The sequence below is a fragment of the Pimephales promelas genome, chromosome 1, assembly GCF_988280905.1.
Source record: "Pimephales promelas chromosome 1, fPimPro1.hap1.1, whole genome shotgun sequence".
Lineage (NCBI taxonomy): Eukaryota > Metazoa > Chordata > Actinopteri > Cypriniformes > Leuciscidae > Pimephales > Pimephales promelas.
Genome location: NC_142769.1, coordinates 21,894,627 through 21,908,043, shown reverse-complemented (window position 1 = coordinate 21,908,043; position 13,417 = coordinate 21,894,627). Strand labels below are relative to the sequence as shown.

General features: G+C 36.4%; 1 protein-coding gene across 5 annotated transcripts in view; it reads left to right on the top strand.

Annotated features, from left to right (window-relative positions):
* The first annotated feature begins 1,395 nt into the window (after positions 1-1,395).
* tcf12 (transcription factor 12) overlaps positions 1,396-13,417 on the top strand; it is a 125,660-nt gene continuing 113,638 nt past the window's right edge. For 2 of the 5 annotated variants that reach the window (XM_039654362.2, XM_039654360.2), the window contains exons 1-3: positions 1,396-1,628; positions 2,525-2,617; positions 2,998-3,070. In XM_039654362.2, coding sequence (XP_039510296.2) covers positions 2,546-2,617; positions 2,998-3,070 — 145 coding nt within the window. In that variant the 5' untranslated portion in view covers positions 1,396-1,628; positions 2,525-2,545. Of the gene's footprint in view, positions 1,629-2,270; positions 2,394-2,524; positions 2,618-2,997; positions 3,071-13,417 lie in introns of those variants that run through there. The other 3 variants (XM_039654365.2, XM_039654363.2, XM_039654361.2) reach the window with 2 other exon arrangements.

Genomic DNA, 13,417 nt, shown 5'->3' with positions numbered 1-13,417 from the left:
TATGAGTATTGTGATGAATGTCATCATCACCAAACATCTCGTTCTTCCATTCAGAAAGACATTGAGAAAACACATCGAGTTTTTGGAGGGTTTTTTATTTGTTTTGTTATGTTTGCTTATATTTTTCAACTGTACGCTGTTTTGGTTTAGTCACAAACTCTGTGCACCTTTTGTTCTAGGCATGCAATTAGTCTGTGACAATCTTTTTGTAGTTTCTTGAAAGTTAAATATCTGTGAACTTGATTACAATTGGTTAATGTTTGGATGTACTTAATGGTGTAAACAATCTCCCCCTGTTCTCTGTATTTATGAAGTAGCCTACTTTCTGGTTTTACTCAATATAAATATTTTGGATAGGTCTATCAGTGAAAATCCTATTATTATTTTACAAAACATATTAAACACATTGTAATTTACAGCATACAAACAGCTATCATAATGTATTGTAGTTCAGGTCATGCACTGTTAGTAATCTGCCATTTATTTGCATTAAGTTGCTATTTGTTTTACAACACATTTTCTATAGTTTTTAATTATGCCACTCTTAAATTTACAACCCAGAAGACTGTTTTTTTTAATTATTTTTTTTTTACATATTCTCAGATTGAATATGCCTCTTCTCGCATGTAAACAACAGTAGGCTATAGGCCTAGTCAATTTTGGTTGTACAAACTATGCAGATTCATTTATCTTTCAATATGAAAATGAAAATATTAGAGTTGTTTAGAATTTGAGAAAACACACAAGTCGAAATATTAATGATAACATCAAAACAGCAATAATATTATTGCAAACAATGATACTTTTTTAATATCCTTTTGTTTTTCCATAACTTGTCACATCATAACTTATCATACTTAACACAAACAAACACATATATACTATATTTTGTACTATTTTTTTTATAAGTGTCTTATGTTGTTGCTTTATAGCCTATTTCTTGATGCTCCAGTACTGTATTGTGGCTGCCTGTGTTGTTCTTGTGCCTGCTGTGGCAACATATAATTCCAATTCAGATGATAAAGAAAAAAAAAAGTGTGGTGATAAAAGTTAGGTCTACTTGTAGCTATAAGGTTTGAAAGGGGGGATACATAGGGGGGATAGCGATGTCCATATGTCGACATAGTTTTGGGAAAGTGAGCACAAGTTCAAACGGTCTCCTGCACTTGTTCCTGCAGAACACTTGACTTAATGCAGCTGGAATTATGTAATCCATGCTTCAGATATACTCAATTTCACCTATTAATACACACACCAAACAAAGCCTACATTTATGTGCAGGGAGTTGTGTGGTAAACCAAACTGATTTTAGGAGGCGCTCCAGTGGTCCATTACTCCCCTAGCAAGGTTGTATGATTCGCCACACATGATATTCATCCGCACCGTTGAAGAACGCTCAAGTCTACGGCTCTGGTGGAAGGATACAATTTCGAGCGCCATTGTCGTGATTCGGTCATCGCCAAGCAAAAATGTCTGCCTAAGGGAAACTCGCAAGTTACATAGTGGATATTTGCAAAATTTTATCGCAAAAGATACCGATTGTATTATCTTTCCGACCCGAAACAAGGAAACCTTCGCCGTCATCGGCACACCCGATCGCCCTAGTTGGAATTTTGACAGCAGAAAAGGTAAAATATTGCACAGACTTTCTTGGGGGGTTTGGACCGGGTGAAAGAAGTTGGGATGGCAGAAAAGACGGGAGCTGATATAAAGGGAACGGGGTCGGCATACGCTAAACGTTAAACACTTCAGCTTGACATCGCGCTGTTAATTGTCCGTGTTAAAATTAGTGTTTTGTCAGTGCTTATGGTCGATTTTCGCTCAATCTTTTGATGGTCGTACCATTATTATGAATAGGTAACTGGCAATTTGCAAACAACAACAACAACAGCGGCAGCAACAACGTTGTTTGTAAAGTAACCATTCTCCTTTAACACAACAACAACAAAAGTGTGTAGCGGCAGATGTTTTGACAGCGCGCGTGCTTTCATTATGAGCTCGTGACTTTTGATAGCTATTATCAAACCCATGCAGTTGAAAAATGATGCTGCGGGTCCATGTGTGTGTGTGTGTGTGTGTGTGTGTGTGAGAGAGAGAGTGACACCATCGAGCAGCGTCTTTCTCAACATGTCCACGTTTGGTCATCCTAAAAACCTTATCAGGCCGGTTTATTAAATTAAAATGTAACCTTTTTCCACCGTGTCATGTCACGTCATGCGCTTGCTATTATTAAGACATAAATGCCGTAACCTCGTCTAAAGCTGTCAATAATACGAAGCTGGGGGAAAGGAGGTCTTGGGACTGCCTTCGGGAGCTTTTTATTACTATTTATAGCGTTTTATTCAAGGACAACCAAGGTGTTGGAAGATCGCAAAGTTTTGGTAAAGACAGAGGTGAGGATGTTTAGCAAATGTCAAGCTGCGGATGTTCACTGATGTCATTTGCATAAGCTGTGCTGGCTAGCATGAAGCTTCAGCGCACATCAGGCTCTCAGATTGAGGGGAATGATGTTTGTGTTTTGTAGATTTAGTAAAGGATCGTAAGGATGAACCCTCAGCAGCGGATTGCCGCTATCGGGACGGATAAGGAGCTGAGTGATCTGCTGGATTTTAGCGCGGTAAGGCATCAATGATTTTAACTAACTTTTGCCATTCGTTCAGTCACTCACTTCTAAGACATGCATGATTAGATATCAAGTTTGACTTTTTTATATTTAACTAAAACCTATATGTATATTTTTATTTTTCACCAAATTAAATAAAACATATATATATATATATATATATATATATATATAAATATATAGATGAAAAAGAATATTCAATATGAATTTTTTATTGATCCGAAAGTAGCAATGTAATTAATGTGCAAATGGTATTTGCACATTAATTACATTGCTACTTTGGGATCAATAAAATATTCATATAGAATTTTTTTTTTCAGTAAAACACGAAACACAATTTTAGTACCATTTCATTTTTGTGTGTCTTCCCATAGATGTTTTCTCCACCTGTAAACAGTGGGAAAAACAGGCCGACCACTCTTGGGAGCAGCCAGTTCAGCACATCAGGTAGGACTTCCCGTGGAAATCCTTTAATGAAAGATTGTCTTCCTCTCACACTGTCCAGTCACCTCCTGTTGATTCTCAGCAAAGTCTTGCTGCTGTTGATTATAGGGATGAATTTCATCCCAAGGTGTTTTTGATTTTGATTTGTCTTGATTAATAAGAAGCAGGTAAGAGAAGGGTTCAGATATGGTCTTTGAAATCAGATATATCCACGGTTATAATTACTCTGAAATGAAAGGCACCACTGTTGTTAACTTGTAGTTGCTGGTAGTTTTTTGTTTTTTTGAATTGCACACATTTTTGTTTTTGTCTCTTTGGACCCCACATAAAATTTTGACCGTCTTGTGAATGAAAGGTGAAACGTAGTTCTGTCTAAAACTGAAGCTGGTCAAAACGTGTTTTTTTTTTTCTTTAGTTTCTTATGAGAGTGATATCTTCTTCAGGTTCCTACACACATTACCTAACTAAGTTCTCAGTTGTTGTTTTTTTAGCCTTTATAGAGCAGCTAACCTGTGTGTGTGTGTGTGTGTGTGTGTGTGTGTGTGTATATATTATTCATTTAAAAAAAATAAACCATTAAATGGCACTTTGCGGAGAAATATATTTCTGTAATTCACACAGATCAAACACAAATGCTGACTGAATAGATTGCTAGTTAATTTTGAGTAACGTTAGCGAGCTAACAGTCATCTTGGCAGTTTGCTGATAATCCGGTGTCTGAAGTAAAATGCTCAAAACATCTTTTGAGAAAAATCACATGGTCGACCTAGTCGTGGGTGTTTCATTTTGATTTAGTCTTATTTTCCTCTCGTTGTCATTCAAGGCCAGGGCACTTTTTGTACATTTCTGGAACTTTTGCACGCTTCCACGTCGCGCGAATCTACGGATCTCCTAGGAACATTCATTATATATTGCTGCGTACATTTATCCGTGTCACCTAGATGCGCATGCGCGATCATGGTCGTCTGACAACGAGATTAAGCAGCTGAACAAGAAAACGGCTATGTTCCGATTGTTCTCATCTCAGCTCCGCCAAGACAAAATACACATGCCATTTCAAAAATCTTTCATTTAGTGTCAGAAATATGTTTTAAAAAGCATTACTTTCATCAAATTTTATGTGACATAATTTCCAGTAAGCAACTGACTGCAAACAGGCACATCAGGACATAAATGAGTCGTACTGGGGCTGAGCCCATGAGAGCCCCAGCCCAATTACCTCTATATATATATATGTGTGTATGTGTGTGTGTGTGTGTGTGTGTATACACAGTTAAGCAAGACAGATCACTAGCTTTTCTATAGGTCCAGAAGATGCATGTTTGTGATAGTCTGTTTATACACTATATATCCTGTCATAGGTGACTAAACGTTGCTGTAAAGATCATCTATTGTCTAATGTGCCGTAGAAGGAGGAAACAATCAAGCCTTATTCAATCTCAATGCTTGTTTTATGTAAAGCAACAAAGCAGAGCCCTTGTTACACTCTTCTGCTGTCGAGGACACACTTTTAGTGGATTACTGAATAGCAGCACAGCCGAGATGCTTTTGTAAACCTTTTAATAAATGAAAAGTTTACGTATGTGATCTCATAATTAGTCTTTGGCTCTGATGTGCTGTGATATTTTTTTAAGGGATAAAAACATCTCTTATTTGTTTTGTTGACACATCTTACTCAAAACAGCAGTGTTTCAGAGATGGTTTGGAAACGCTGTGGGTGTTTTATTTCAAGCACTCTCAGAGATTTGTATTTGTGAAGCATCAAGATAGTAAAGAGAAGCCATTTTGCTGTATCCATCTATGGAGCCCTTTGTAAACATGGTGACGTTTTTTTTGTGGGCGGAGCTTCGGTGGCGGCAGAACGATTCCCTTCACCCCTTCACTAACGCTAGTTTGCAAGTTTTGTTAGTTTTTTTTTTAAATGACTGCAGAAAATCAGATTTTATCTTAATGTGTAATGTCACTCACTGTCCAGTTGTTATTTGCAAAAGTTAATTTTAACGGGCGGAACCAGATTGGCTGACCCATACATGCTCACTCAGTGGAGTGGATGGACGATCTGACAGGATTAACGTCACCTCGGTTGAGTGGCCTGACATCTACACCAACCTGAGAAACCATGCCTAAAGAGAAATTGAGGACATATAAACCTTTAGATGCCTATGACTGTGTTGAAAGGTCACGTACAAGACTTGTGTTGTGGGGTACACTGTAAAAAAAAATATTGTTGGTTTAACTTAAAAAATGAAGTAACCTAGTTGCCTTAAAATTTTAAGTTGATTAAAATAGAAAAAGTGAGTTAATCAATGAAGGAGATTGATTTAATAATCAGAAACTCAAAATAATAAGTTATCTGAACTAAATAAATTATTTAAGTTGATTTGACAAAAGACAAAATGTTGTGATAACAAATCTTGAAAATAGATATTTTTTTACAGTGCGCCAAGGTCAGAAGACGACCATGTAAAGAGTGACATTACAGTGCAATTTTAATAATGTAAATATTTTCTAGATTCCAGAGACAGCAAATTAATTTTTTAACTATGTATTTGATTATTCTTTCTTACCAGGTTCTTCAAAAAGTCTAGGTACAATCAAACACAACAATGTAGGCTATGCAATCATAGATGATTCACAATTGTTTAGGAAACATTATGCAATAAAATTTCAAATTGGAGCCAGTACTCCTTCGATTCTTCCACCCAACAACACAAGATGACATTTAATTATAATAATAATATTTTAAGCTCCTTATTATGTCGCCGAATCAGTGCTGGTTTGTATTAGCCGCCTCCAGTTTCTCCCTTTGTTTTGCCTCCAGCTAACACTGTGATGTCGCTGCAAAAGGGGTCTGAATGCTAGATAATTCAAGCTTGCCAGTCCTGATTATGAGGTGAACTATATCAGGTGAAATATATACCTTATTTTTCATGTAAGAGCATTTGTTAATTGAATGTTTCTTTTAAGCAGTACAAAACGGCTTCTTATGCTGCTTAATATTGCAAACTGCTATTTCTTACCATAATATTTTAATGTATTGTCTTATTTATAAACATATTGGTTTGTAGTACAAGCATTGTTACTGTTTAGTTTACTGCACTTTGTTACTTTTCTTTCTATTTCTCTATAGTATCTGGTAGCATGTCGGTCAGGAGTGCCCAACCCTGCTCCTGCCGATCGACTGCCCTGCACAGTTCATCTCCAACCCTAATCAAACACACCTGCCTTTAATTTTCAAGTGATCCTGATGACCTTAATTGGTTGCTTCAGGTGTGTTTGATTAGTGTTGGAGATAAACTGTGCCGGACAGTTGATCGTCAGGAGCAGGGTTGGGCACCCCTGATGTAGGTTGTCTTCAAACTGGAAGGTTGGTCGTTCAATCCCCGGTTTCACTTGACCAAGTGTCGAGGTGTCCATGAGCAAGACGCCTAACCCCTGCTGGAATGAATGGGTGAATGTGAGGCAATATGTAATTCGCTTTGGTAGCCATGGGTCACGCACATTCACAGAAAACAGCTTACTTCCCCTGTTGAAAAATAAGGAGGATGGGCTCTAAATAAAGAATTGAAAGGACTATTTCCAGTTTAGAACAGCATTTGTGGCATAATGTTGACAACACAACAATTATTTTAACTTACCTCTTTGTTTTTTGTTGGTTACAGGAAGGCATTTACAATGGAAGGGAATTGGGACAATTTGTCAGCGTGAAAATGCTCACTGTTTCTATAGTTATAGAAACAAAACATGAACACTATAACATGATTTTAGTGTGAAAAAATCACTTACTAAGGGCCGTTCACACAGAAAGCAGTTTTGCCTTAAATATGAATGCGAGACACGGGCAGTGAAGCTTACGCTTAAGTCTTACGCTTAGGTCTTAAGACAAGTTTTTTTTTAAAAAGTTGAAAAGTTAAACTAATTTTAAAGGAGTAAGGAGTTTTTTCACTTAAAAAAAAAAAAAACCCATGTCATCCAAGATGTCCATGTCTTTCTTTCTTCAGTCGAAAAGAAATTAAGGTTTTTGATGAAAACATTCCAGGATTTTTCTCCATATAATGCACTTTACTGGGCACCAAACGGCTCAAGGTCCAAAAGACGATGAATAAGGGTCTTATCGAGTGAAACAATCGCTCATTTAAAAAAAAAAGTTTTATAAGCTATAAGTTCATCAAAATGAACGATAAACGAGTTTGAACAGGAGAGTCACGAATGCGACCGTTTGAGCTTATAAAACTTAAACTTCGTTAATTTTTTTAAATGAGCGATCGTTGCGCTTGATAAGACCCTTATTCATCGTCTGGAATCGTTTAATGCCCTTTGAACAGTTTGCAGTTTGTACTGAAAGTGTCTTTTGGACCTTGAACCGTTTGGTTCCCACTGAAGTCCATTACGTATATGGAGAAAATCCTGCAATGTTTTCATCAAAAACCTTAATTTCTTTTCGACTGAAGAGAGAAAGACATGGACATCTTGGATGACATGGGGGTGAGTAAATTATCAGCAAAAGTTTTTTTCTTTAAGTGAACTACTCCTTTAAAGGTCCTGTTCTTCATGTTCTTCGTGTTTACATTGTGCAATGTAACGTGTTCATGTTTCGCGTGTAAAAAAAACAGTATTTTTCACACATATCAATTTGAGCCTGAATCATAGATGAATATAATGGATTAGGACCTGTTCAAACACGACTTTTGCAGGATGTTTCACAGTGGTAATCTGTTTATTTAGTAGTGGTCTTACTTTTAATTGGTTAAATTGTAATGTTAAATGTTACAAACTGTTATAAAAGCTTGTGGGATATGCTTTTTTCCGTCTGTCCAATTAACAATGGCGTTGTTGAATTTTTAAAATAAGTCCATTGTTTATTCCTACCTTAGTTACATGTGTGCACGAGTTTTGATTAGTAATATATGTTTTATAGTTAGTTGTACATGTGGTAACTGTGACAAAATGCCAAGGGAGGTTGAAAACATCTGCTGCAAAGAAATACAAAAATTACTGTAATGCCTCCTAATTAAATCATTTTTTGTTGTGTATAGTTCTTTTGAAATTGTTTTCATCCAAACAACTTTATATAAACATACTTCATTTTTACCATGAATATAGCCTTACAAGCTACCGTGTTTTGTGTAAAAGAAATCGTGGCCGTGCATTACAATAATTTATTTATTAAAAATTAATTGTTACGTGACTACTGCACATTAAATTATTACTGCCTCACATCAATTTATAGGTTTGTCGACGAATTATTATTACTCTTCCTCTTCTCCGTCGGAGCTCAACAAGACCACGCCCCCTCTTTTGTGTATTCCTGTGGGCTGAGATTAGTCAAAAAACTGTTCTAATTACGTCCTTAAAAGGAAGTAGAGGGATGTAGTCCAAACCGGACGTTCGCTGTAGGCTTTTAAAGGGGACTTCTGTTAATTAAAATATCTCGCTAGGCATTGAACTTTGAGCTTTATGATTTTACATGTATTATTTATGTTCTAACAGCAACATTGCACACTAACTAATGTTTAAAAAATGCAATCTCAAAGAACGAGACCTTTAACTTGAGTGGCGGATTTCACTTCATGCGCGAGGCGCTGCAAAAGATGCAAGACGTGAGCTAACGGTTATACATGTCCATCTAGCGCGTTTACGTAGAAAATCAATGGAAAAGTAGTACATTGGAATGGAAAACCCCTTATTGTGTGAAGTTCTGTCCTGTTTTTCAACCTATTTTTAACAGAAGATTAAACATTTAATGGAAATCAGCATTATAACAGAAATTATGTCAATTAAGCTCAACGTAATGAACCTGTATCGACTATTCCTTTGAATTGTCCATATCAGTAATTGGTATAAGAGATTTTGATAGTGTAAATGTGCAGTAAGGGTTTGGTCATGTTTCTCGCTAATCTGTCAGGCCTTTGTAAAGAGCACTCCTTGTGTGGGAACGCTGTGATATGCCCTCTGTTTCATCCACAGCTCGGAGAGGCATGTATCACCTAGCTGATAACAAAATTGTCTTTTGTTGTCTCCAACACTGTTATTTCTCATGTCGTAGCCGCTGTGTGATACAGGCATGCTGCATTGTGCAAAGATAAATGTCCTTTGCTTTTTTCAGGAAAAAAGCTGTTGAAACAGACCCACCAAGAAGCATTTAAAACTAACAATAGTGGAATAGTGCCATCAGAGGATATTTCTGCAAACACAACTCTTCCTCTGTTAGACCTCACCCAGCGCCTCTTCATGTGGGAGGCAACACTTCAACTAATTGCAGGTCAAATCAGTTCATAAATTGTATTAAATGGTTGCAAATATACTACCATTCAAAAGTTTGGGGTCAGTACAATTAAAAAAAAAAAAAAAACTTTTATTCCGCGAGGACACATTAAATTGATTAAAAATGACAGTAAAGACATTTATATCTTGGAAAAAAAGCTATTATGGTTTAAAAAAAAAAGACAAACAACTGCACATTTGTTTTCAACATTGATGATAATAGGAAATTTTTCTTGAGCAGAAAATCGGCATATTAGAATGATTTCTGAAGGATCACTGACACTGAAGACTGGAGTAATGATGCTTCAGCTTTGCCATCATAGGAATAAATGACATTTTAAAATGTATTAAAACTGTTTGCATTAATATTTTACATGATTATAATCAGAATTCTCTACTTCTTTAAAATAACTTAAAAATGAGAAATGAGCAAACAAATCTGGAGTCTTTTATTTATTTATATTTTAGATTCCCAGATAGTTTTCCTGTCTGGAGTTTAGCTCGGCTTTGAGCTTTTTGAACTTGTACCTCAGACATCACTCCCCTTATTGTCTGTGGATTAGTAAAAGGCTTTATCTGCTGATTAATAATTAATGAGAGGGGAAGAATCTGTATGATTAGTATTCACAGTTTTATATCCTCTCTGTAAAAAGTCTCTGAACTCCGAAAGAGCCTCAAATATTAGGATAATTTCAGGCAAGAAAAATAAAACTGCCCTGCTGTATAATGAAGATATTAAAGGTGACAAAACCTCACTTGAGCACAGCTTATCATCAAAGGTTTCTCTGCGGATTTGCGAGTTTTGTTTAAAACAATGACGGGAGTCTCTCCCATTTAAGCGTGCGTTTGTTTCAGAATGGATTATTGTTACAAACGCGCTTCACATCTTTAACCACCAAACGGGCTTTCAGTAGTTTCTGGTTAAGAAACAAACCTGTTATGTTTCTGAACTCCGGAAGGCATTGTCTCTTGAGACTCCCTCAACCAGCTTCTGTTTCTGATGTTTCTATATTCATATCTCTCTTTTTTTTTTCTTCTTTTTTTGGTTATTATTCATTTTAATCCACCCTTGCACTTTCAGAAACATTTAGTCTTAACACCAAGCTTTCTGGATTTAACAGAAACTGTTTCGACATTTTTTTTCTGACGTGTATGAAATCTGACATATCAACTGTGGGAAAATATATTATTAATATTATGCAAAAACAACTTATTGTTGTGCTCTTTAAAAAGTAAAGGACCCCTTCTCTCTGACAGGAGGCTGTTTATTTTTAGCTAACCTGCTGCTTGCTCTGTGAACCGTTGGGCCATGTTGCGCATGTGATGCCGTCAGAACAGCGGCTTCCTCTGGCAGGGAGAATTCTGGGAGGGTTTTTGGACATCTCTTTTATGTACCTCAGGTCACCTCATGGCTTGGTTATGGAAGATCATGCTGTTGCCATAGCGATCAAGGCCCTTTTGAAGGCAGGTTACTTGGCACGGCATGTGCATCTTTTCCAGCGTTTCAGCAAACCTCCCCCCAACAGCGGATTTGTTGGCGTTTTTGGTGATTGATTTGGATTTTAGAGGGGGAGGGCGGGGGACAACAACTTTGATGTGAGTTCAAAGAATGGAAATTAAACTAGGGCATATTTAGATTATAGTTATTCTTTCAATGTATTTGAGAAAGCTGAGTTTATTCTGGCCGTGGTGAATAAATAAGTGTCTTGTGGAGGACAGCTGTGTTTGAAACAAGGAAGGGATGCTGTAAACTTTCACATCTGTTCTGGAGCAGTTTGCTGGATGTCTCAGGTGTGTCATTGGAAGTGAAACAAAATAATGACAACGGGAACACAATACATGGGATCTCTATGAATCGGGTTCCATTTTTGATTTGTTGCAAGTAGAAAATACGATTTTTTTAATAACATTTGCAAGTCCGCTCATGCTTTCATGCTTATCCAGAAGAAATAGTAAGTTCTGTTAAAGATCCTCTGTGTTATTCGACTAACCTTAATAGATGCCTGGAATACCAGCTGTTAGTCACTTAGGCCATTTGATTCGCCAATTCTGTTTGCATGTTTTTGCAGTGTTTCCTTTTATTTTTGGGAATTTGGGCCCAACGAAGTGCTAGAAGTAAATTATACATTAAAGGATTAGTTCACTTTTGAAAAAACTTTTGCTGATAATTTACTCACCCCCATGTCATCCAAGATGTCCATGTCTTTCTTTCCTCAGTCGAAAAGAAATTAAGGTTTTTGATTAAAACATTCCAGGATTTTTCTCCATATAATGCACTTTACTGGGCACCAGACTGTCCAAGGTCCAAAAGACAGTTAATAACAGTTTCAGATGCAGCTTCAAATGTCTTTAAACGACACCAGACGATGAATAAGGGTCTTATCATGCGAACCGATCGGTTATTTCAAAACTTATTCCAAAAATGTAACTTTTCTAAGGACAAATGCTAGCCTTGCCCTATTCTGTGAGGCGCGTTTGTAACGTCACGTAATACGTAATTACGTTCAAAAGGTCACGGGCGACGTAGCCGGAAGTACAGAATCAAAATCGTCCGACATCGTTGTTTTACCTTTTAATTCCTTTTTTTTTTTTTGATAAACGGCGTTTGAGTTGGTTTGCACGTTCAACCTATGCGTTCAACTTGTAAACACTGACTCTGTACTTACGACTACGTCACCCGTGACCTTTTGAACGTAATTACGTATTACGTGACGTTACAAACGCACCTCACAGAATGGAGCAAGGCTAGCATTTGTCCTTAGAAAAGTTACATTTTTGGAATAAGTTTTGAAATAACCGATCGTTTCGCATGATAAGACCCTTATTCATCGTCTAGTGTCGTTTTAAAGACATTTGAAGCTGCATCTGAAACTGTTATTAACTGTCTTTTTGAACCTTGGACAGTCTGGTTCCCAGTAAAGTGCATTATATGGAGAAAAATCCTGGAATGTTTTAATCAAAAACCTTAATTTCTTTAAGGTTTACCAATTTTAATAACCAATTTTGTACATAATGCACTTTAGTCATCCAGAAATAGTGCTGCAGTCCAACTAAAGATTTTTTTAAGTATATTTTAATGTGCTAAAGTAACTATTGCAAGTATACTTCAGGTACACTTTAAATTTTGCATTTCAAGACCGTGACATTGATTGTACTATCCTTACTAATAGTCATATTAAACACATTTTAGATTTAATATTAGGACATGTGTATTGTGCAGAAAAGAAGTACTCCAAATAAAGTTTAATTCTAATATTTATATCAGTAAGTCTCAAGCGATAAATAGGTAAATATGTCAATAGATTCCTACTATCCTTGGTATGAAAAAAATGGATTTTAAATATATTTTGGTGTAGGTTTTTTTCACTAGGGATGTCAATCCTTGTGGTTTTGGATTAAAATCTGCATTTAATACTGGTGATACTCCCAAAACGTTGTAGTGTGTGTACTTAGCAGCATGAAAAATAAAACTTTTATTCAAATTTGACTGAGCTGCGTACTGAAAGCTAGTCAATAGCACATAATCACTGAAGCTGTAAATCACCTCAGTTCAGCGTGAGCTCAATAATTGAGTTCTGCACTCTTGTGAAAACTCCCATTAAAATCAGTGAATCTTTCTACATTTACACATTCAATCTCTTATTTACATTGCGTTTATACTTTGTTGCCGGTTCTAATGAAAAGATTCACAAGCACTCGGTCGATAAGCTCACGCTGAACAAAATCTCAGGCATTTTGAGTAGTATTGAGTAAGTTCTGAATAACTTCAACACTTTGATTGGCTATTGCATTTAAATTCTCAACAAGTTGTAAAAAATATGTTAATACTTATGTATTTTTTGTAATAATTCAGGCAATTGTTTGATGGTTCCATCTAGAAGCAGACACATGGTTGGAGGGGAGCCATTGAGAGATGTTTAGCTATTGTCCTCAAAGTGGAAAAGGAAAGTCATTTCAGAGGAAGTTATTGCATTTTTAATTACGTTTATGTAGACAAACATTTTTTTTATTATTTGTGTTTTTCCTTTTTGTGTGTTAGTAAATGCATGTTGACAGTCGTGGCTGCATCCACCAGTGATTTAGCCT